At 37.7% G+C, this 25,061-nt stretch overlaps 1 protein-coding gene across 2 annotated transcripts in view; it reads left to right on the top strand.

The window, feature by feature from the left end:
- Rich (Guanine nucleotide exchange factor subunit Rich) overlaps positions 1-25,061 on the top strand; it is a 579,939-nt gene that overhangs the window by 510,071 nt on the left and 44,807 nt on the right. For both annotated transcript variants that reach the window (XM_090378010.1, XM_090378009.1), the window contains exons 30-31: positions 14,737-14,955; positions 23,393-23,564. In XM_090378010.1, the coding sequence (XP_090234136.1) occupies positions 14,737-14,955; positions 23,393-23,564 (391 nt within the window). The remainder of the gene's footprint in view (positions 1-14,736; positions 14,956-23,392; positions 23,565-25,061) is intronic.

The raw sequence follows: 25,061 nt of genomic DNA, 5'->3' as shown, positions 1-25,061 counted from the left end.
CAGACCTGTACACAGTATTCTGATGTGGCCTGACCATTGCCTTATACAAAGGTATAATCATCCCCTTGTCTCTGCTAGCAAAATTCCTATATATCATTGACAAAACTCCATGACCTGCTCTAGCAGACTGTCTGCACTGGTCAGAGAACTTAATATCTGACTGCACAATTACCCCCAGGTTGTTTTCATTCTCCACCTCCCTGAGTGTAGTACCACACAATTGGTACGTTTCTCTCGGGTTACTGCTACCCATATGCAGTACTTTGCATTTGTCAATATTAAACTTCAGTTGCCACTTCTCAACCCATCTACCTAACTTTTCTAGATCCTGTTGGAGTAGCATACTGTCTTTACTATTATTAACAACCCTGCCAATCTTTGTATCATCTGCAAACTTGTACAAAGGGTACTAGGAAAGTTTTGCAATACAGCTTTGTTTATTTAATTTTTTCAAAGTAATTTCCTCTACATTCAATACACCTCTCCATCCTCCGAAACCAATCTTTAAACCAGTTCTGCCAAATTTCACTAGGGAGTAAAGCACACTCGTTGTCCCAAGCCTGTAGAAGGTCCTCATCACTGGAAAACCGCCTAGCTTTTAGCTTCATTTTCACATGCGGGAACAGTGCAAAGTCGCAGGGAGCAAGGTCTGAACTGTAGGGAGAGTGCTCGAGAAGTTTCAGTCCTGTCATGGTCAAATATTCGGTGCAGGCTTTGGCGCGGTGAGCTTGGAGCATTATCGTGATGGAGGTACCAGGTGTCCATTCTTGACTTTGGCCGCAGGTTCTTCATAGATCCAATGACTTTAGGCAGGCATTGTTCAGTATACCACTTAGCTGTGACTGTCTTCTGCGTGTCCAAAACGACACGTTCCACAATTCCACTCGATTTGAAAAATACAGCTATCATTTTCTTCTTTACAGATCGGGATTTTCTGACAATTACGGGTGTGTCGTCATCATCAAAGACCCAAACTTTGTTTTGAGCCTTGGTCGACAGATCGTAATAGTACAGCCAAGTCTCATCACCTGTCACGATGTTGTTCACATACCGAGATTGTCCCTTATCAAACTTTTTTAACATCTCCCGGCACCAAGTCACACGTCGTGTCATCTGCTCTTCAGTCAGTTGATGCGGCACCCAGAGAGAACAAAGTTTCTTCACGTGCAAATGATCTTGCAGAATCGAACGAATTGCTGGTGCATTTAGGCCCAAAGTATCCTCTATCTGTTGGTAGGTCACTCGCCTGTTTTCGTCAAGCATTTTCCTCACAGCAGTAACGTTTTCCTCCGTAACTGACGTTCGTGGCCTTCCCGGCCTCTCAGAATCCTCCAGAGTGAAATTTCCCCTTTGGAATTCTCTATACCACCTGAATATCGTTGTACGATGTGGACAATCATCATCTAGTGCAAGAGTCATTTCTTCTAAGCACTGGTCTATGGTTAAACCACACACGAAATTATACCACAAAACTGTCCTTATCTCATTTCGTGACCACGATGCCATCGCAAGCACTTTACACTCTCACTACTAATGAATAACTGAGCCCATCGACTTGTCGCGGCGGCTACTATGCACGTATGAACATGTCTCAAAATGCAGCAACAAGCAGCTTCCTGTGATTCATTGTTGCGTCATATTGCAAAACTTTCCTAGTACCCTTTGTACATTAAGCCTGATATACCTTCATCGATATTATTAATAAATACACAAAACAACAATGGGCCAGCACCAAACTCTGGGGGACTCCACTAATAACATTAGTCCATGTAGAGCAGTGTCCATTTATTACCACTCTCTGCTGTCTCCCACTGAACCATCCCTTTATCCATTGCAACAACTTGCCCTTAATGCCATACCGCTCCAATTTGTACAGCAGTCTTCCATGTGCAACAGTATCAAAAGCTTTCCTAAAATCCAAGTATATGATATCAAAATTATTTTTTGCATCCATTTCAGTTCCTTTGTAACAACATCATAGTATCCAATCAAATTTGTCAGGCAAGACTTTCCCTTAACAAACCCATGCTGTGTAAATTATTACTGCAGTCCTGTCTAGATGATCCTGCAATGCTTCTTTAACCAGTGACTCCATTATTTTCTCCGGAACAGAAGTTAAACTAACAGATCTGTAATTACAGACCCATTAGTTATGGCTAAGGGATTGTATACTCCCTTTGCTGCCTTCTTTAATATAACTGGATAGATCCCATTCACCCCAGGTGCCTTTCTTATGCTTAACTTCAACAATTTCTCCTCCACTTAGCTCTCAGTTATTACAAAATCATTAAGCTCCCTGTTAGAGTTTAATAGCTTCTGTCCTCCACTTCTCTACAGAATTCCACATGTTGAATGTAGATGCAAAATACTCATTCAGTTTGTCAGCTATCTGAGCAGGATCATCAACCCTCGAACCATCGATATCAAGTGGACCAATTTGATGCATCTCCTTCCTTCTAGAGTCTATATAAATAAAGTAGTCCTTACTGTTTTTGTTAGCATCCTTTGCCAAAGATGTCTCGTAATTTGCCTTCGCTTGCCTAACCTCCTTTGTGACTTGATTATAGACTAGCTTATATCTGCCATAGGCTTCTGGGTCACCTTCATAATTTATATGCATCCCATGCATTTTTCTTCTCTGCCATGAGCCTTGTTAGTTTATCTGACATCCATTTAGGCCTAAATCTTGAACAGTATTTCTTATTTGGTATGAAAAGCCCAGTAGCTTCCATGATTAATTCCTTGAAGGCTTCCCATTTAGAATTCGCTGTTTTTAACATCATCAGTTGATCCCACTGTATAGAATTTTAAAACTGCCTAAGACCACTGTAGTCACCTTTACGAAAACAAAAACCCTTCCCTTTACCCTTGATAGTAATTATAACTTTAAGTAAATCCCACATCAGTAGATTGTGATCACTGTTACATAGTTGTTCCTTTATCTGCAAATTCCTAATGCATGAGTCATCACTGCTGGTAATCAGATCAAGAGTATTATCCCCTCTGGTTGTCCCTTGAACATGTTGCTGTAGAAAACAATCCTCCAATAAATCCACAAGTCTTACTAGTGTGCAAATGACCAATCCACAAGTTCCAGTCAATATCTGGAAAGTTAAAAAAACCCCATTACAAGACAGTCTGATTTACTGGCCCACTCTATTTCTCTGTACAATTGTCCGTTGTACCCATCAGAGTCATTAGGCCTATAACACACTCATACTATCATTTTCCCTTTCCCAGTGTTTATGTCACACCAAACTGGCTCAACATTGCACTGTCCACCCATGTCAACTGGATGCACTTCCTTAGATTTTGTGTTTCTTAACTAACAGCATTAACCTCTCCTTCCTTTCTACCCTATCTGTCCTTTCTGTACACATTGTACTCCCGAAATTCCAATTCTGCACTGCTTGTATCTGTGTGACACCACGTCTCTGATATCCCAACAATATCTGCCTTTGATGCCTTGATCAGCACTTCAAATTTATTTACTATACTTCTAGCATTGGTGTACATGCAAGTATACATGCACCTGTTCTTGCCCTTAGTTATCCTAACACAGCCCATGTATTTACTTGTTCCATGATGACTCCCAGCAGCTCTTGAAATCCTCAGCAACTTGCTCTATAGGCTGCTGCTCATTCCAATAGAAGCATTGCAAGAATCGATTTCGCCTCTGCCTGCGGCTACTGTTAATCTTTTAGTCTGCGAATCCTCCCCCAAGCTAGCAGTTTTCTGACTCATCTAACACTGTCTCGATTATCGAAGCACACAGCCAAAATCACTCCTACTTTGCAACAAATTTTAGATAACAGGTCTGACATTAATGCAGTTTTCACTTTTCTAAAAAAGAAAAAATGCTATAAAAAAGTGTTTAATCCCACAAAATACTCATCTCGCTTTTAATAACACCTGATAACTGCTACCATTGTTTGGCGCATAATGGCCTTTAGCTGCCGTTGTGCCATAAAACCTCCAACAACAGCAACAACTTATACCTTCCACATATCTAGCAAAATCACTGGCTAGTCAGTTCAGTATGTATAAAATGTTATGTATGTTCAAAATCCCACTGAAGATGCTAAATTTCTGCCTGAGATGTTTAAAATGTTTTGATTACAAGAGCTGTTAAAAGAGAGCAGCTCTACTTGCTTAACATGTTATTCCCCCATAAAAAGTTTTAAATTATTTTGATTCCTTGAAACACATGTTAAGGTTTGATGTATTTCAGGAGTGATTAATCAACCTCTCCTCTTACTACAGTGTGCCATACTTGAATAAATTCAAGTAACAACTAGACAGACTGTTAGACAAGGATGGATAGGTGGTTGTTTTTTTTTTTTTTTTTTGCGATACTCTATAAGCTTGCTACTTAATATTAATACTAAATAACCAAATAGCTGCACTCGCTTAACAGTACAGACCCTAAGTCTGTGCAGTAGGTGGACAGGAAGGGATTCCTTTTGTGTTTCTAGGTAGCAATTGTGCCATACTTTACTTGGAATATCGAGTCACTAACTATGCTCCTTTTTAAAGTACCAAAACTCGCTTGTTTATTTTAGTATTTTATTTAATATTAATTTATCTTTTTTCATTATTATTATTATAATTATTATATTTTTATATGCTTGAAGCAGAATTAGTATACTGCATAATTACATAAATCATTATTTGAATATACCACGTTTAAATTACATTTGTAGTGAATTCTGACAGATAGCATACAATGTTTGCATTTTTCATGTGTCTCTTTCTCTCTCTCTCTCTACCTACCTACCCCCCCCCCCCATCCCTTCCCAACACACTCTTCTTCCCTCAGTATGGATACGGAGGATGCGGAAAGGTCAGGGAATGACCACCGCATATTCCCGGAGCAATATGGCCTTAGTTGTTAATGCTCCTAAAAACCAAATAACAAACCCTCAATATGGTTACCCTTATCCCATTTAGATTGTTAGGTTAATTTCATTTTCTCTCTTTTGACAGAAAATGAAGTTCATTAATGGCTTAATTTAAATATTTAAAAATTTGGCATTTTAATTGTATTTCTGTTAGGCTTGTTGACTCTGGCAAAATAAACTCAAAACACAGAAAATTAAATTAACATAGCCTAAAATGGGGAAGGGGGGACTTAAAAGTGCAAATAGATTGTGTGCTATATGTTTTATCTGTTAATTTTTGTTATGCTAATTTTTTAAAATTTATTTGAAGTTTATTTACTTTACTACTATGACTTTTTTTTTTTTTATTACTCTTTTTTTTTTTGGAGTCTAATTAGTGGTAAGAAAACTCATGGTAGGTCAGAAAACTCATGGTGGCTGGGTCTCTAGTGACCTGCAGATTATAAGTTGTCAACTACTGCTTTAGATCAGTGTTTCCTAACCTGTGATGAAAGTTCTTCACAGGACTTGACAAACAGAGCATTTTACAGTAGGCATCAATGCCATTGACAGGAGATACAGGTGTGCATATAACAACCTAATGTTTACTACATATATTAAGTGCAGGTCCATATCATTGTATTTAAAGCATAGTTATTAATATATTTGCTTGCACGGTTTAATATTTTTGTAGTCTGTACCCTCTTTAGTTGCATTTGAGTCAAACAGCTTTTAGATATTACAAAAATGTCAATAATGCAGACATTTTCATTTTAAACCCATTTAACTAACTAAATGTTCATATTTTTTTCAGGATTTTTTTTTTTTTATCTGTGCTTTTCATAATACTTTCTGGATGCCCAGCTTTTTCAGGAAGCTGCTAAGTGGAACTTCCTTTATTGCTTAAAAATTATTTTTTGCAAATCTCCTAAATTGATGAATTTGTTCATTACTGTGTTGTATTAATAAGAACATTCAAATTCTGCTCTATAATATACAGCAATACAAACTTGTTTTAATAATGACTTTATCACTTAGTATGTAACAAATCTTGAAATCCTCAGCAACTTGCTCTATAGGCTGCTGCTCATTCCAATAGAAGCATTGCAAGAATCGATTTCGCCTCTGCCTGCGGCTACTGTTAATCTTTTAGTCTGCGAATCCTCCCCCAAGCTAGCAGTTTTCTGACTCATCTAACACTGTCTCGATTATCGAAGCACACAGCCAAAATCACTCCTACTTTGCAACAAATTTTAGATAACAGGTCTGACATTAATGCAGTTTTCACTTTTCTAAAAAAGAAAAAATGCTATAAAAAAGTGTTTAATCCCACAAAATACTCATCTCGCTTTTAATAACACCTGATAACTGCTACCATTGTTTGGCGCATAATGGCCTTTAGCTGCCGTTGTGCCATAAAACCTCCAACAACAGCAACAACTTATACCTTCCACATATCTAGCAAAATCACTGGCTAGTCAGTTCAGTATGTATAAAATGTTATGTATGTTCAAAATCCCACTGAAGATGCTAAATTTCTGCCTGAGATGTTTAAAATGTTTTGATTACAAGAGCTGTTAAAAGAGAGCAGCTCTACTTGCTTAACATGTTATTCCCCCATAAAAAGTTTTAAATTATTTTGATTCCTTGAAACACATGTTAAGGTTTGATGTATTTCAGGAGTGATTAATCAACCTCTCCTCTTACTACAGTGTACCATACTTGAATAAATTCAAGTAACAACTAGACAGACTGTTAGACAAGGATGGATAGGTGGTTGTTTTTTTTTTTTTTTTTTGCGATACTCTATAAGCTTGCTACTTAATATTAATACTAAATAACCAAATAGCTGCACTCGCTTAACAGTACAGACCCTAAGTCTGTGCAGTAGGTGGACAGGAAGGGATTCCTTTTGTGTTTCTAGGTAGCAATTGTGCCATACTTTACTTGGAATATCGAGTCACTAACTATGCTCCTTTTTAAAGTACCAAAACTCGCTTGTTTATTTTAGTATTTTATTTAATATTAATTTATCTTTTTTCATTATTATTATTATAATTATTATATTTTTATATGCTTGAAGCAGAATTAGTATACTGCATAATTACATAAATCATTATTTGAATATACCACGTTTAAATTACATTTGTAGTGAATTCTGACAGATAGCATACAATGTTTGCATTTTTCATGTGTCTCTTTCTCTCTCTCTCTCTACCTACCTACCCCCCCCCCATCCCTTCCCAACACACTCTTCTTCCCTCAGTATGGATACGGAGGATGCGGAAAGGTCAGGGAATGACCACCGCATATTCCCGGAGCAATATGGCCTTAGTTGTTAATGCTCCTAAAAACCAAATAACAAACCCTCAATATGGTTACCCTTATCCCATTTAGATTGTTAGGTTAATTTCATTTTCTCTCTTTTGACAGAAAATGAAGTTCATTAATGGCTTAATTTAAATATTTAAAAATTTGGCATTTTAATTGTATTTCTGTTAGGCTTGTTGACTCTGGCAAAATAAACTCAAAACACAGAAAATTAAATTAACATAGCCTAAAATGGGGAAGGGGGGACTTAAAAGTGCAAATAGATTGTGTGCTATATGTTTTATCTGTTAATTTTTGTTATGCTAATTTTTTAAAATTTATTTGAAGTTTATTTACTTTACTACTATGACTTTTTTTTTTTTTTATTACTCTTTTTTTTTTTGGAGTCTAATTAGTGGTAAGAAAACTCATGGTAGGTCAGAAAACTCATGGTGGCTGGGTCTCTAGTGACCTGCAGATTATAAGTTGTCAACTACTGCTTTAGATCAGTGTTTCCTAACCTGTGATGAAAGTTCTTCACAGGACTTGACAAACAGAGCATTTTACAGTAGGCATCAATGCCATTGACAGGAGATACAGGTGTGCATATAACAACCTAATGTTTACTACATATATTAAGTGCAGGTCCATATCATTGTATTTAAAGCATAGTTATTAATATATTTGCTTGCACGGTTTAATATTTTTGTAGTCTGTACCCTCTTTAGTTGCATTTGAGTCAAACAGCTTTTAGATATTACAAAAATGTCAATAATGCAGACATTTTCATTTTAAACCCATTTAACTAACTAAATGTTCATATTTTTTTCAGGATTTTTTTTTTTTTATCTGTGCTTTTCATAATACTTTCTGGATGCCCAGCTTTTTCAGGAAGCTGCTAAGTGGAACTTCCTTTATTGCTTAAAAATTATTTTTTGCAAATCTCCTAAATTGATGAATTTGTTCATTACTGTGTTGTATTAATAAGAACATTCAAATTCTGCTCTATAATATACAGCAATACAAACTTGTTTTAATAATGACTTTATCACTTAGTATGTAACAAATCTAAAAAGAGTAGTTTGTACTGCCATTAAATAATCAAGCTTAGCATAGCATTATTCTTTTCAATTTCTTAGTTTCATGTTTTGTTTTTAAATTAAATATTAATGAACACATAACATAATCCAAATCAGGATTATGTTATGTGTTCTTTTGTGCTCTTTTTGCAAAGCTACATCTAGCAAGACATGATATAGCCACATGGAATGCCTTCATGTGTGTATTCATTGCAAAGAGCATGAGGAGGTTAAATGCAAACTCAGCATTCTGATAAGATTGTGTGACTGCCCTCAAAGGATTAAAAGAGAGGTATGCATCTAGCACTCAGCTGCCTAGCCCAATGCTTCTACCCATGCTCCAGCACCAGATAACACATGACATCCTCTTCAGCAGAGAGCCTTAGTCCAAAAAGAAGTAGCTATAGTTCGTGACTCAATTGTCAGGAAAGTGGGGAATACATTGTGCAAAAAGGACAAGTGGAATAGTTCTAGGGTATATCTGACAGGGGCTAAAGTAGATGATGTTGTACAGCAGCTGTCATCTTTTAAAGGCACAAAAGGTGTCCACATTGTTAGCACTAATGATGTTAATAGTAGGAGATCTGAGGATTTAATTAACAAGTGCAGAGCAACATTGAGAAAAGGTTGTGAGTTAGGATTCAAATTTAAAGTGACTACAATCCTACCCAGACATAATAGTAGGGAGTACATGCTGAGAGTCTTGTCAAATGATTCAGCCCTGCAAACAATGTGGGCTTATGGGGTAGATTTTATCACAGTATTGGTCCTGTGCTTGTTAACAGGAGACTGTTTTTACAGGAATTAGATACAGTAAAAGAGGAAGGATGCAGGAATATTCACTGATGCTCTCAATGCAGTGCTAGGTGAGTCAGAAAACTGCTAGTTTGGGGGGGGGGAATACTCAGACTAATAGATTCACAGTAGCCGCAGGCAGAGATGAAAGTAATTCTCGCACTGATTCTGTTAGACTTGGGGATAATCTTGTAGTCAGATATGAAGTTTTCTGAGCAGTGCAGACAGACTGCCAGAGCATGTCATGGAGTCTTGTCAATGGTATACAGGAATTTTGCTAGCAGGGATAAGGAGGTGATTATTCCCTTGTATAAGGCAGTGGTCAGGCCACACCTTGAATACTGCATACAGGTCTGGAGACTTCATTTTAGGAAGGATGTAGAGTTGCTATAATGAGTACAGAAAAGGGAAACAAGACTGATGAGGGGAACAAAGGAGTGCTCTTGTGAAGAAAGGCTTAAGTTCTGCAAATTGCAACATCTGGAGACTAGGCACGCGTGAGGTGTTCTGATTGAGGTGAATAAGGTCTTGAATGGTTTCAGCAGGATCGATGCTGATGGGATTCTTCCTCTTGCTCAGATTCTGCACCTGAGGGGGCATAAACTGAAATTGTGGAAAGACAGTTATATAATAGATATGCAAAAATTTTCCTTTAACCAGCAAGTAGTTGATTTGGGAGAAACTTTTGGAGTGAATGATTGGGAAGGGGTTTTTTTTTTTTTTGACTGATGCTTGTATAAGCTTGCTTCCTTGCATGATATGGCAATGCTAATGCTATTAAATATGCAGCACTCTAGAAAGCAAGATGTTTGGAATTTCAAGACCTGCTTGGGGTCCTCGTGGAACAAGCATATACATGAGCTGTGATAGGGTTACTAAGAGTAAAAACAGTTGCAAGTATACTTGTATGTACACTAATGCCAGCAGTATAGTAAATAATGATGAATTTGAAGTACTAATCAAATGCAGACATCATGGGGATATCAGAGACTCTAAAGTGTAGAGTGAACAATTGTACTGAGAATTAGTGGGGACCAGTAAATCAGAATGTCTTATAATGGGAGATTTTAACTTTCCAGATATTGACTGGAACTTGTGGGTTGGTCACTTGTACACTAGCAAGACTTCTGTGGATTTATTGAATGATTGTTTTCTGCAGCAGCATGTTCGAGAGGCAACCAGAGAGAGTAATACTCTCTGGTATGTACTAAAGGAACCACTAAGTGGCAGTGATCACAGTGTACTGATGTGGAATTTACTTAAAGATATAACTACTATCAGGAGTAAAAGGAAGGGTTTTTGCTTTCATAAAGGTAACTACAGTGGTCTGAGTCAGTTTTTCAATTCTAAAGTTAAGCATAAGAAAGGCACTTGGGATGGATGGGATCTATCCAGTTATATTAAAGGAGGCGGCAAAGGGAATAAGCAAACCCTTAGCCATAATTATGAGAGCATCCTTGGACTTAGGGGAAGTCCCCACAGACTGGAGATGTGCAAATGTTATCTCCAATTCACAAAGAGGAACAAAGGGTGATACAAGTAATTACAAACCTGTTAGTTTAACTACACTTCTGGGTAAAATTATGGAGTCACTGATTAAAGAAGCATTGCAGGATCATCTAGACAAGACTGCAGTAATAATTCAGACACAGCATGAGTTTGTTAAGGAAAAGTCTTGTCAGACAAATTTGATTGGATACTATGATGTTGTTACAAAGGAACTGGAATGGATGCAGAAAATAATTTTGATATCATATACTTGGATTTCAGGAAAGCTTTTGATACTGTTGCACACGGAAGACTGCTGTACAAATTGGAGCGGTATGGCATTAAGGGCAAGTTGCTGCAATGGATAAAGGGATGGTTCAGTGGGAGACAGCAAAAAGTGGTAATAAATGGACACTGCTCTACGTGGACTAATGTTATTAGTGGAGTCCCCCAGAGTTCAGTGCTGGGCCCATTGTTGTTTTCTGTATTTATCAATGATATTGATGAAGGTATATCAGGCTTAATGTCCAAGTATGCAGATGATACAAAGATTGGCAGGGTTGATAATGACAGTAATGGCAGTGTGCTACTGCAACAGGATCTAGAAAAGTTGGGCTGATGGGCTGAGAACTGGCATTGACAAATACAAAGTACTGCATATGGGTAGAAGTAACCCCAGAGAAATGTACCAACTGTGTCGTACTACACTTAGGGTGGTAGAATACTGCCAGAGCAGGTCATGGGGTATTGTCAATGATACACAGGAATTTTGCTAGTAGGGAAAAGGAGATGATTATCCCTTTGTATAAGACAATGGTCAGGGCATGCCTTGAGTACTGTATACAGGTCTGGAGGTCTCATTTTAGGAAGGATGTAGAGTTGCTTTAGCGAGTACAGGGAAGGGCAACAAGATTGGTGAGGAAAATGAAGGGGTCATCTTACCAACAAAGGCGTAAGTTCTGCAAATTGCATCATCAGGAGACTAGGCACCTGCAAGATGATCTAATTGAGGTGTTTAAGGCCTTGAATGTGTAAATTGTGTGGAAATTTGCCTTTAGCCAGCAGGTAGTTGATTGCCTGAACAAATTTCATCTGTTGTTGTGGATAGCTTAAATAAGTCAAGGAGGAACTGGACAAACTTTTAGAGGGAATGGATGTGTGAAATGATTTTTTTTGTTGGCTGATGTTGCATAAGCTTTCTTTCTTGCATCACATGGCTCTACTACTACTTAGATATAAGGGAAGTAGAATTTGTATGGTGAGTATAGCATGTAGAGAAAGGATTGATAGAACAGGAGGGGGGGGGAGGTTATGGCCTTAGTTAAGAAGCACGTGAAATCTAATGTAGTGTATCCAGGGGACATGGGTGGTCAGTGCAATATTGAGTCAGTTTAGTGTGAAAAAAAGCAGTGAGAAACAAAAATGAAGGCAGGCCTAATGACTGTAATGAGTATAACAAACAACTGTACAGACATGTAAAGTAGACCAGCAAATCAGAATATCTTATAGTGGGAGGAGGGTAGTTTAACTTTCTTGATAATGATTGGACCCTGTGGGTTGGTCAATCACACAGTAGCAAGACTTTTGTGAATTTATTGAATGATTACACCAGTATGTTAAAGAGGCATCAAGTAAAAGCAATATTATTTATCTGATTATTAGCAGTGACCCTTTGTGCATTAAGAATAAGATAAAAGACACATTAGTTGGTAGTGATCAAATTAGATTGATGTGGAATTTACTTAAATATATAACTACTATCAAAAGCAAGGGAAATAGCTTTTGCTTTCATAAAGGTGACTACAGCAATCTCAGATAATTTGTAAATTCTGTGTGGTAGGATCAGCTGAAGTTACCAACAACAAATTCTAAATGTGAAGAATTCAGGAATGTTATTGTAGAAGCAATTATACCTTTTATACCAGCTAAGAGATGCAGTTCAAGGCACAGACCAAAATGTATGTCAAATTAACTGATGAGACTCATAGTAGCAAAGACAAATGCAACAGGGTGCATATAAATTATTAGGTAGTACAGATGGCTACAGTAGATATAAACTAGTCTACAGTCAAATAACAAAGGAGGTTAGGCAAGTTAAGACAGATTACAAGAAGTCTCTGGCAAAGAATGCAAAAAAAAGCAGCAAAGACTTCTTTACTTATGTGAAAACATTAGAAGGAACTGGTTGAATCACATTGGTCTGTTAAATACGAATGGATTAACTATTGGGATGATGCTTAGGTTGCAGAGAAACTGAATTAATATTTTGCATCTGTATTCATACGCAACACATTTTTTAGGGATGGGGATGCTAGAAGTGAGTCAATCTGGCAGGGAGCCAAATGATTTTGTGATAACTCAGAGGAGAGTGGAGGAGAAATTGTAGAAGCTAATTGTAAAAAAGGAAATTGGAGTGGATGGGATCTATCCACTTATATTAAAGTAGGAAGCAAAAGAGGTAAGCAAATCTTTAGTCATGATTATCAGAGCATCTCTGGATTCAGGGGAAGTTCCTATGGACCGAAGTTGTGCAAATATATCACCAATTCACAATGGGAGAGATGAGTAATTAGAGACTTTGCTAGTTTGACTTCGGTTCCAGGGAAAATAATGGAGTTACTGGTTAAAGAAGTAATGCAGGATCATCTAGACAGAAATGCAGTTATAATGCAGTCACAGCATGGATTTGTTAAAGGGCGATCTTGTCTGACCAATCTGATTGGATTGGATACTATGGCACAGTAACAAAGGAACTAGTTGTAAAAAGTAATTTTGACATCATACACTTAGATTTCAGAAAATATTTTGATACTGTTACACATAAAAGAGTGCTATACAAACAGAAGCAGTGTGGCATTAAGGACAAGTTGCTGCTATGGATAAAGGGGTGGTTGGGGTGGAAGAAGACAGAGAGTAGTTATCAGTAGGCACTGCTCTGTTTGGACTAATGTTATTAGTGGACCCCCCCCCCACATCCTGGTTTCAGTGCTGGAGCCATTGTTGGTTTCTATATTTATTAATGATATATTTGATGAAGGCATATCAGGCTTAATGACTAAGTTTGCAATGATATGAAGGTTGGCAGGGTGTTTAATGACAGTAATCAGGGTATGCTACTACAACAAGATATAGAAAAATTAGCAGATGCACTGAGAAGTGGCAATTGAGGTTTAACACTAATGAATGCAAAATACTGAATATGGATAGTGCTAATCCCAGATTAATATGCCATCTGTATGGTACCACACTCAGGGTAGAGAACAAAAATGAACTAGGGATAATTGTTGAAGTCAGATATGAAAGTTCTCTGAGTAGTGCAGACATGCTGCCAGAACAGCTCATTGGGTTTTGTCTGTGATATACAGGAACTTTGCCAGTATGGATAAGGAGATAATTATTCCACATAGTATAAGGCAATAGTTAGGCTGCATCTTGAGTATTGCATACAGGTCTGGAAGGCTCATTTTAAAAATGATGTGATCTGTTAGATTGGGTTCAGAGAAGTGTTGCAGGATTGGTGAGGGGAGCAAAAGAGTTCTCTTACCAAGAAAGGCATCAGTTTTGCAAATTACATCTGGAGGTTACAATACCCACATGCGAAGAGATCTGATTGAGGTGTTTAAGGCCTTAAATGGATTAAATACACTCAGTGCTTGATGGAATCCTTCCTCTTGTTCAGACTTCCTCTTCCTCATGAGGCAACATAAATTCAAATTGAGGAAGGATGGTTGGATGTGTGAAAATTTTCCATAAGCCAGAGAGAATTGATTGTTGGACCAAACTCCCATCTGGTGTTGTAGAGGTGGTTTGAATAAATTCAAGAACAACCTAGATAAACTGTTAGGGGGGGGGGGGATGGCAACTGAAATGGGATTTTTTTTTTTTTTTGTGTGTGTGTGTGTGTGTGTGTGTGTGTGTGTGCTGGTGCTGTATAAGCTGTCTTTCTTCCATAATTTCCACTACTGTCACTAATAATAATAATTATGAATTTTTATGGCTCAAATTATTGGTAGAATCACTGCTGCATTGGGAAATTAGTTTTGTTTCAATTTCATCTCGATTACAGTACATGAAAAACTTTCGGTGTAATTTTTTCTTAATGGATAATATTTTTATATGTTTAGAAATTTTTGTTTTAAAACTTACCATATATCTTTACCTACCTTTCATATTTTTCCCCTCAGAATCAGTGTCTCAGTCACTTGTCTCTGAATCACAATTTACAGAAGATTGTATAAAACCATTAGTAGTGGATATTAAGGCCCAACATATAGGTAACAGACCTCAACATGTTAGAGATAGTGGGTATTTAAGTTGTCCTTTGCAAGAGGATAAGTTGATGATTGCTGAACCATCAAGTATTACAACTATTGAAGCCCAGTTATTACCAAAGGAGCTAAAGGGTATTTTTCGCTTTTAGTATTTATATTAAAGTTAATGCAATTTAATTATGCAAATATACCTCGAGTTACACAATTATTGCATTACACTGTTATTGCTTCCTGTATATAAAATAAATACATATCCTGTATATAAAATAAACACATATCCCGTATATAAAATAAACACATATCTTAGCCTAGGTTTATTGAAATAAACCTAAGCTTTTTCCATATGGCTTGGAACAAAGATTGTAGTCACTATGCTAGCTGCAATAGCATTGCAGAGCTTGAAACTCTAATCATATTAATATAAAGGATCACTGAGTTCTCATATGGGCAGATGCACATTTGATCACATGATAACACATAATGCTTTGTGGTAAGAAAGTTTTTCTAAAACTTCCTTGAAATCCTGGTATTAGAGATCAACACTAACTCAAAATGCTTCACATATTTCAAGAAATATTTCTAAGAAAGAATACAAATTCTGCATAATGAAAAATGCACATCTTGAAATTATATACATTTTCTTCTCTATCTCATCCCCATTTCATTATAATCAACAAATATCTTCTTTCGTCTGAACCTTCAACCTGTAAAGCAGTGCAGGTTCTCATACCTTTTATGTTTGGCATCACAAAAAAAAAGTGCTTTGACTTTCTGAGAGGCCATTCATCATTTGCTATTTTTTTGACAGCTACAGTGTAAGAAGAATCAAACACGGTGTTTTACAGATATAAGTTACATCTATGCCATGTGCTGCAAAGGCTGTTCTTTGAATAATAAGTTATCTAATTTTAACCCAGTTATTGCAACTTTGCAAATTTTTAATTTCAGAAATGCTGCACATATAAGAATAAATGAAAGCTTCATTAGTGTCTGCTGCCCATTCATCATGTCATATGCATGGCAATTATGTGTGCATATTCATTGATCACCCTAACTTTGGGATGACCCCCAGATGTGAGAACAATATTTTGTGATAGAGTGTGTTGAGATTTGTAGTCAGTACCTGCACAGAAGAAAAGTAATACTGAGAGTGAAAAAAGAAAACTTAGTTTTTTTTTTATGCAAAGGAAGCAATATTTGTATTGTGCTTATGCTAAGAAAGAAAGGCATAAGCATATTAAAACTCAGTGTTATCACAAGAAATAAAACTGAGTTTTAGAAGGAGTGAGAGAAGTGCATTATGGCCACAGAAGCCGATGTGCCAACAACTAAAAAACAATAACATAGAAGGAGTGAAGTTAAGCTTTCTTCATCCCATTGTAGAATTTCCTGGAGATTGTCATTTAAGGAATTACTGATGGATGTTAGAGAACTTAATACTGTTTTTACACATTAGAGTTTCTCAAACAGGCAGGTGGAATATAGCATGCTATCATTAGATAAACTATGGACAGATTATAAGTCATTGGAAGAAGGTTATTAGTATACAAGGGAAAAAGAATGGCAAAAAGAATAAAACTTTGCAAAACACCAACATTTGTTGGGAAATTAGAAGATAGAATGCCATCTGCCATCACCTGCAATGAGTAGTCAGAAAGAAAATGGGATATTCAGTTGCAAAAAAAACAGGAGGAAGCTGAAGCTATGAGATGGAAATATGTTTAGAAGACCTCTATACGAGGGACATTCAATAAATGATCTACCTAAGGTACTTTCCATAGTTATATTTCAATGATTCATGATTTATCATGTTCCTATATATCTCAACTTGAATCGTACTAATTTTGTTCCCACTATGTTTTTAGGTTGTGCTGCTGTAACAGAAAAAAGGAAGATGCCTGTATCATATTATGGATTTGCTAAAATTTGAGCATCGTTCAGTCATCAAGTTTCTCACCAAAGAAGGAAATGAGCCAAAGTACGTTCATGAAAGGATGGTGGCTGGGTATGGCAACAGTGCACCTTCAGAGTACCAGGTGAAATTCTGGTCAAAAAAATTCAAGTGGAGTAGAGAGTTCATCAAAGGTGATCCATGTCGAGGAAGGCCTGTGACAGCGGCCACTCCAGAAATGTGCCAAGCTGTGGAAACCCTGCTGCTGAATGACAGATATTTAATGGTGTCCAAAATCTCTAGGAATGTGACATATCTGAGGGAACAGTTATAACCATCCTCCTTGAATGTTTGTGAATGACATCTCCAGAATTGTTATGGGTGATGAAACATGGGTTCATCACTGGGATCCCGAGACCAAGCAAGAATCAATGCAATGGAAGCACAAAGGTTCTCTCCCCCACCCAAAAAAAGTTTGGACACAACCTTCAGCTGGCAAGATTATGGCCACCATTTTTTGGAATGCTGAGGGAATTTTGTACTTTCACTACTTGGAACACATGCAGACAGTCACTGGGTAGTCATATGCATCCCTACTGTACAACCTAAGGACTATCATAAAGGAAAAATGCTGTGTAAAACTTTCCAGAAGTGTGCTGCTTCTTCAGGACAATGCACAGGTCACATGCTGTTGCTGCTGCTTTGAGAGACCGTGACTCAACTTGAATGGTACATATACTTAACCATCCACTTTACAGTCAGGATTTGGCCCCAGTGACTATTTTCTGTTTTGACACCTCAAGAAAAATGTACATGGATATCGCTTTGCTGATGATAATGAACTGAAGTCTGCTGTTTCTGCATTCTTTGATGGACAAGGCAAAGAATTTTATTTGTTTGTATTTCCTCATTACCAACAAAATGGAACAAGTGTATTGAAGTTCAGGGGAAGTTGCATTGAAAAAAAAAAAAAAAGATTTTTGCCTCTTATCTCATTTCCTTTATAGGTAGGTAGATAACTTATTGAATGCCCCTCATACCAAACACAATTCAAAGCTTGGAAATCTAAAGAGCAGCTGCTTGAGTTTTACCAATTTTTCCATTGAATTTTTCCAAAGATGAGTCTCATAAGTCAAGATAAGAAATGCATTGACATTGACAGAATCAATATTGATGATTGTTGATCAAATGGAAGCTTTTGATGTAGTATAATAGTTGGTGGTTGATGAATTTCTTCTGACTTAGGAAAAAGTAGGGATAAGTGCAATGGGACAATAATTAGTCACCCTTTTTAGGAACTGGTTGGATAAGAACAACTTTCCATGTAGAAAGAAAGTTGTTCTTATCCAACATCTGAAAACATCTGTAGAATAAGGGTGTGAAAAGATGACACAAAATAGGATTAAGCTCTGGGACAAAGATTTTGAGAACAAGCAAAGAAATGTTATTTATCAGCCCTTGTAAAATTCTTGGCATAAGATTCTTCTTATGACCTTATGTCAGAAGACTGTAGGCTTCTGACATAAGGTCATAAGAGGAATGAACTACTGTCTTCTCCATACCGAGATACACATATGGATTCTCTGCAACAAATGTTTCAAAACATCCAGATAGTGGGCAGCAGTAACACTTTGGCTATTGGGCACAAACTCTTTGTGCACAATTCCCTTGTTATCATAAAAAATTGTGAGCATGGTTTTGATTTTTGACCTTTCTTGATGAACATTTTTGGCTTTAGAAGAGTTTGCCGACTTCCACTCTGCACTTCATTGTGGGGTCATACAGAAAACATCACATCTTGTCTCCCATAATGATTGAATTCTGGAAGTTGGCTTTGCTTTCAGCCTCAATGAGTTCTCTACAGTGTTTAGCTCATGCCTTTCATTGACCATCTTTTAACGAATGTGGAACAAACTGTGCATAGACCTTTGTTTTCTTAAAATCCTGGGTTATTATTTGTTGAATTTGTTTCCTTATTAATGCACAGATTTTCTGAAATCATCGAGAGTTTTGCACATCAGTCATTGGTAATGATTTCCCACACCTTTCCGATCAACAAACCATTTTTGCTGGGCACAGATGTTTGTCGCCTTCCAGTGATTCTCTTCCATGGATGAAACATTTATGCCAATCGAACACACATGCATTAGACAGACAATTCTCTCCATACACTTGCTTCATCATTTGAAACATTTCCATGGCACTTTTGCCCAGTCAAACACAAAACTTGATGTTGCTCTTTGTTCCATTGCCCCTCCACAACACATTCACACGAAAGACATGCAGTTCAGCTCACACTGCATTTTGAAATGGTGGCAATTTCTGCTGACCTTGATTGTGGTGCTCTAGGAACAATCACTCTTTCATTTCATGTTTACTTCTAGTAGATGGCCGCACCAGTACTCATCTCAGTCCTCTTTTCCAGTTGCTGCACTGCGTATTGTAAATCTGTATCTGTAATATTGTATGCATGATATTGTAAATATACCGTAGGATTGTCAGAATTTTGCCGGGACTGCCTAGTGCAGGTTGAGTATCCTTAATCCGAAATGCTTGGGGTTGGAAATGTTTCGGATTTTGGAATACATGGAGTGGTGGAGTTGAAGTAAAGTGGAAATAAAATTTAGATTTCATGCAAAAAATTCGATTTTATTTACCAAAAAAAAAAAAAAAAAAAAAAGCATGATGGTCTCTGCTGCCAAAATAATATAAATGCAACAAATACTAATTCAAACTTCATATTTCATGCGAAAAAAATTCCTTTTTGTTTACCATCTTGAAAAGGAACATCACAAGTGGTTGAGGGACCAGGAACTGGGTCCTTCGGGGATGAGGAGACATTGTGCTGAATGGCCTTTTTAAATGTTTCTTCCAGAGTCATTTGCCTCATTAACAAAGGTTTTTGTTGTAGAAATCTCTCTTTTATTTTATAAACTGACATTATTTCTTGTTCTGTTATAAAAGCATGCTGCTCTAGTCCTTCAATGAGTTCATCACACTTTTTCACCATGTCATCTATAAGCATTTTTACTGCCATGCTAACAAATGTCATCCTCATCATCACTTTTACCATGATTGCCTTGATTCAAAACCATTTCGGCTATTTCACCATCAGTCATTAAATGAATAACTGGAGCTTCATTATGAATGTTAAAGACTTCTTCAATATCCACTTTTTACAGCTTACTGACAGACTCCGAAGGCACTGTTTTTGCATATGTAAGGAGTTCAGACATCATCTTTTCCTCAAAATCATTAGTAGCTTCTTCATCATCATCATCAGTGAGCAAAGTCACAGTCGAGAGGTTGTGCGAGGCATGCATAGCTCTGTCTTTAGTCACTGAGGTCAAATGGTCAGCAGCATATACAGCATCCTTCAGCTTAAAATCCTTCTGGAAACCTTCCACACCCATGCCTCTGTTCAATGCTGCCAGCATGCTTCAAGAAAGTGTTTTTATATTTACACTTCATTGATCTAAGGATACCCTGGTCACATGACTCGATTAATGAAGTCACATTTGGGAGGAAGTACATGGCATAAACATTATTTTTGGTGAGCATTTCATCTGGAGCAAGAAATAACAAAATCTTGCAGTCATCATCCAGTCCAGCTTTCCGGCAGTGAGCACAAGCTGCTGGTACAATATGTTTGTGAAACCAATCAGAAAAGATGTTCCTTGGTGATCCATACCATTTTGTTAGCATAATAATCGACTGGTAAGAAATTCACTCCTTTAAAACAACATATACTAATGCCTGCTGCATTAGTATACGTTGCAGCACAGTTAATCTGACCTTGGCATCCTTAATTCCTGTTGGGGCTGTCTCATCAACTGTAGTTAGTGTCTTGTTCTGCCGTCAGATTTTTATCAGCGATGACCTTGGCAAACTTTTCAATGAATTTCTCTGCTGCCTCGTGATCAGCAGATGCTTTATCACCACAAATCTTTAAAAATTTAATGCCGTGTCTTTTCTTGAATTTCTGTAACTAGCCTGTTGGATAATCACGGTTCCCTTCAATTTTCAGTTCTTTATGATAGATCTTTGCTTGTTCCATGATCAGCTGATCGGTAAGTGGCATGTATTCACTGCAGTGCTGACGGATACACTCTTTCAAAACACAATCATGACCTTCATTTTTAGCTTTATGCAATGTTTTTCTATTTTTCGTTAACTTCTGTTCATCGCTTTCAGCATGGAATTGAACAGTTTATCCTTCTCTTTCTTCAGGTTGTAGATGGTGGTCGTTCCAACACCACACTCTTCTGTAAGATGTCTCATACTTGCACCACTGCCCAGTTTCTTCGACAAATTCACTTTCTGTTCTGTAGATAAATGCTTTCTCTTCTTATCACTGTTACCTGGGGTATCAGATTTTTTTGACATTTTCAACAATATCTTTGCATCACAGAGCAGAGCAGAGAATAAACTAAACAAACTGTGAGTAATGGGCATAGACACCTTGTGTTGATTATAATTGGCACTTTACTAACTTGACTAGTGACAACATCAAGAATGCTGATGGGACCTTCGTGCGATCACCATCCGAACGCCTGCAACGGTGGAGTGAATTCTTCAAAGCTCTGTATAATCACGACCCACCTCAGGGACTGCCAGCAACAGCACTCTCAATCGACCCCCCTGAGGTCTCCATGGTCGATGTTGAGCCTACAGTAGAAGAAGTGAAAGCAGCCATACAATCCCTGAAGAATGGCAAGGCACCAGGAGTGGACCAAGTCACCACAGAAGCGATCAAAGCCGGGGGAGATGTACTGCTTCGCCGACTACACTCACTCCTCAAAACCATCTGGTGCACTGAACAAATTCCGTTAACATGGAGGAAAGCCATTATCGTACCAATCCACAAGAAAGGTGATAACCGGGACTGCAAGAACTACCGTGGCATCAGCCTCCTTTCCATCATTGGAAAGGTCTTTATGAAGATTATCCAGTCAAGACTGCAAAAACATCGCGAGCAAACCAGTCGAGAAGAACAGGCAGGATTTAGACCCGGGCGAGGATGCTGTGATCAAATCTTTGCCATTCGTCAGCTGATGGAGGAGAGGATCCGGTGTGGACAGCGAACCGTCATTGTTTTCATTGACTTTAAGTCTGCTTTCGACTGTGTCCACCGGCCTGCCTTATGGAAACTACTAGAGGTTGAACATGTACCTCGAAAAGTCATCACACTCCTCCAAACTGCATACAACGGTTTAACCAGCCAGGTGCGCATCCAGAACGATTTATCTGAGGAATTTACCATCCAAACTGGAGTCCGCCAAGGGGATGTGGCCTCCCCGTTGCTTTTCAACATCGTGGTCGACGCCATTATGAGGCAAGCATTCAGAAACAGACAGGGCATACAATATGACAAGGATCACTATGTGACTGACCTCATGTTTGCTGATGATAGTGCTATCCTTGCCGGTAACGACGCTGAAGCCACGGAAATCCTCTACGACATTGCCCGCATTGCCCGGCCATACGGTTTGAAGATCAATGCTGGTAAGACAAAGGCCCTGACAACAGATGGGTCGCAAGCCACCATCTATCTCGAAGGCGTCCAGATCGAGCAAGTGCAGGACTTTAAATACCTTGGGTCGCTGGTCCAGGAGAAGAAAGTTGCATCCACCATGGAAATTCACAGCAGAATTGGACAGGCGGCCACTGCGTTCGCCTCGCTCAAATGGTGTCTGTGGAAGAGGACCAACATTTCCACAAAGACTAAAATCCGACTCTTCCGGACTTTGATCCTGCCCATTCTTCTTTACGGATCGGAAACATGGATTTGTCTCAAGTTAGATTTGAACAAACTTGAGGTATTCCAAATGCGATGCCTGCGGCAGATCTTGGGCATCTCTCTTCGCGACCGCATCACTAATGATACCATCCGCGCCAGATGCCAACAGCAACCAACCATTGCCGACCAAATCCAGAAGCAAAGGCTCAAATGGTTTGGCCACGTATGTAGAATGGGCACGAACAGAATACCATCCACACTCCTTTGGAGACAACGACCCATCCAACGGACCGCGCCTAGGAAAACGTGGGCCAAGCAAGTGGAAGATGACTTGAAGAGCCGACGTCTTGACCTTAACCAGGCCAGGACTGAAGCCATGGATCGTAAGGTATGGAAGAACATCACAGAGCAAGTCCGAAACCCTGCGGCACCTACAGCAGCATACTGGTTGCGTGGCCAACCGCCTCCCCCAACTGCCAGCTAAGGACCAAAGAAGAAGAAGAAGAAGACTAACGTCAACACCACATCATTGCTCTTTCCCACCAGGGCTCCAAGTTTGCAGAACTTTCGAATATTTTTCAAAAATTTTCGGTTTTTGGATTGAGGATACTCAACCTGTACAATAAATAAATTTTAAAAAAATGTACATAAGTGATAGTCATTGTGGTTATAGGTTCTCCATATTTTGAGGTATAACAAAAGGAATACACTTGCAACCACCACAAAACCATCATTCTAACTACTTGCTCTTATATATCATAGTATTGGTATGAACTTAAGTAATACATATTAATATTGGATTCAACACACTAAATCATATAAAAAACAGTTTAATATAAACAAACTTTTTTGTTATATAGTGTAATCAAATAAAACAGCAGGTATACTAAAGACATTTTGATAAATTTGTAAGAACCTTTCATATAATTTTATTACAGATGATAATTTGCTAGTATTGGATGTATCAGAAAATAGTTCTTTATGGGGAGAGGATAGTCATGCTACACTTGATGATGATGGTTGGACTGTTCATCCATTTTCTGCTGATTTAGAAGCAATGTCAGAAGAATTAGCTAGTAGAGGTTCTCCACAAGCTGAAGTACAGTTGAGGTTTGATCAGATTTAAACTTTTGTCTTTTTTTTTTTTTTTTTTTTTTTAAGGATATTTCATGTGTTATTCACAGAAAAATAAACATATGATTTGTAAACTATTCTAGACATGTGGCCATTAAACAAATTAGCAAATCTTCTAATTGTAGGGAATGAGGAGCCAGAAAAATAATTATGCCAATTGAAGTTTTTAGCTTATTCTCTAAATCAGCTCTATTACAAAACATTTCTGTTTTTTATTAAATTATGATAAAACATTAATCAGACATGTTTAAATGTGTCTTAATAATGCACAGAAACTGGACAAAATTCATTCTGAAATTATAGAGTTATACAAAGGAGTTCATGTGCAGCAAAAAATGATACTTCTATAATCCATGGAAACCTACATAGGGCTGCAAGTATCATTTCCCATATTTAGTAGGGCTGGAATAAGTTCATTGAGGTTTTGGGGGATTAGGTGACCCTTGAAATGCTGTTGTGCTTCACAGGAAAATTCTACTATCAGTTTTGTTGTTTTTCAGCCTTATGTCTACTCCCCATCACTTATGCTATCGTTGTGCAAAACTTTTTGACACTCTTCATCTTTAATTTTGTCTAACTACAGTAAAGTGGGCCAGTAAACCAGGATATCTTACCATGGGGATTTTAACTTTCTAAGTACTGACTGGTACTTGTGGGTTGGTCACTTGATCAGTAGGAACATTTCTCGGTTTACAGGATGACTGTTTACTGCAGAAACATGTTATAGAGGCAACAAGAGAAAGCAGTATTGGTTCTGATAACCATGCAATAAGAAAGGAAAGGAAAGGAACCACTAAGTGGGAGTGATTTTAACGCATTGATCTGGGATTTATCACAGATATAACTACTGCTGAGGGCAAAGGGATGGATTTTGCTTTCACTATGGGAAGTGTTCAAGGAAATAATCATAGAAATTATTAAGATTTTTTATTTTTTCCAGTTAAGAGATATTGTTCAGGGTGAATGTCAGATGAACTGACAAAACTAATGGCAGAGAACAAAAATGCTTGGGAGGATTATAAATTGTCAGGGAACACAGAAGCCTCAAGTAAGTATAAACTAACCTGCAATGAAGAAATTTTTAGGGATGGAATACCAAAAGTAACCTACCTAGAATCTAAATGATTTTAATAACTTAGAGGAAGGTGGAAGAAAAATTGTGGAGTTACAAGTAAATAAGGCATCTCTTCTGATGAAATTTTTCCAATTATATTAAAGAGAGTAAGCAAACCTTTAGTCATAATTCAGAGAGAATCTTTGGATTCAGTGGGAGTCCCTGCAGATTGGAAGTGTTCAAATGTCTCTCCTGTTCAAAAGGTAAATCAAAAGAGCATTGTGAGTAGTTGTAAGCTTGGCTGTAAACTGGGCTTCTGTTCAAGGGAAAATAATGGAGTCTGTGGTTAAAGATGTAATTCAGGATCATCTTGACAGCATTACAATTATACAGTAATCACACCATGGATTTGTTAAAGG

Source organism: Mastigoproctus giganteus, chromosome 7 (genome assembly GCF_048544385.1).
Source record: "Mastigoproctus giganteus isolate SK-2022 chromosome 7, ASM4854438v1, whole genome shotgun sequence".
NCBI lineage: Eukaryota > Metazoa > Arthropoda > Arachnida > Uropygi > Thelyphonidae > Mastigoproctus > Mastigoproctus giganteus.
The sequence above is the reverse complement of the archived record's forward strand: the minus strand, read 5'-3'. Positions and strand labels throughout refer to the sequence as shown.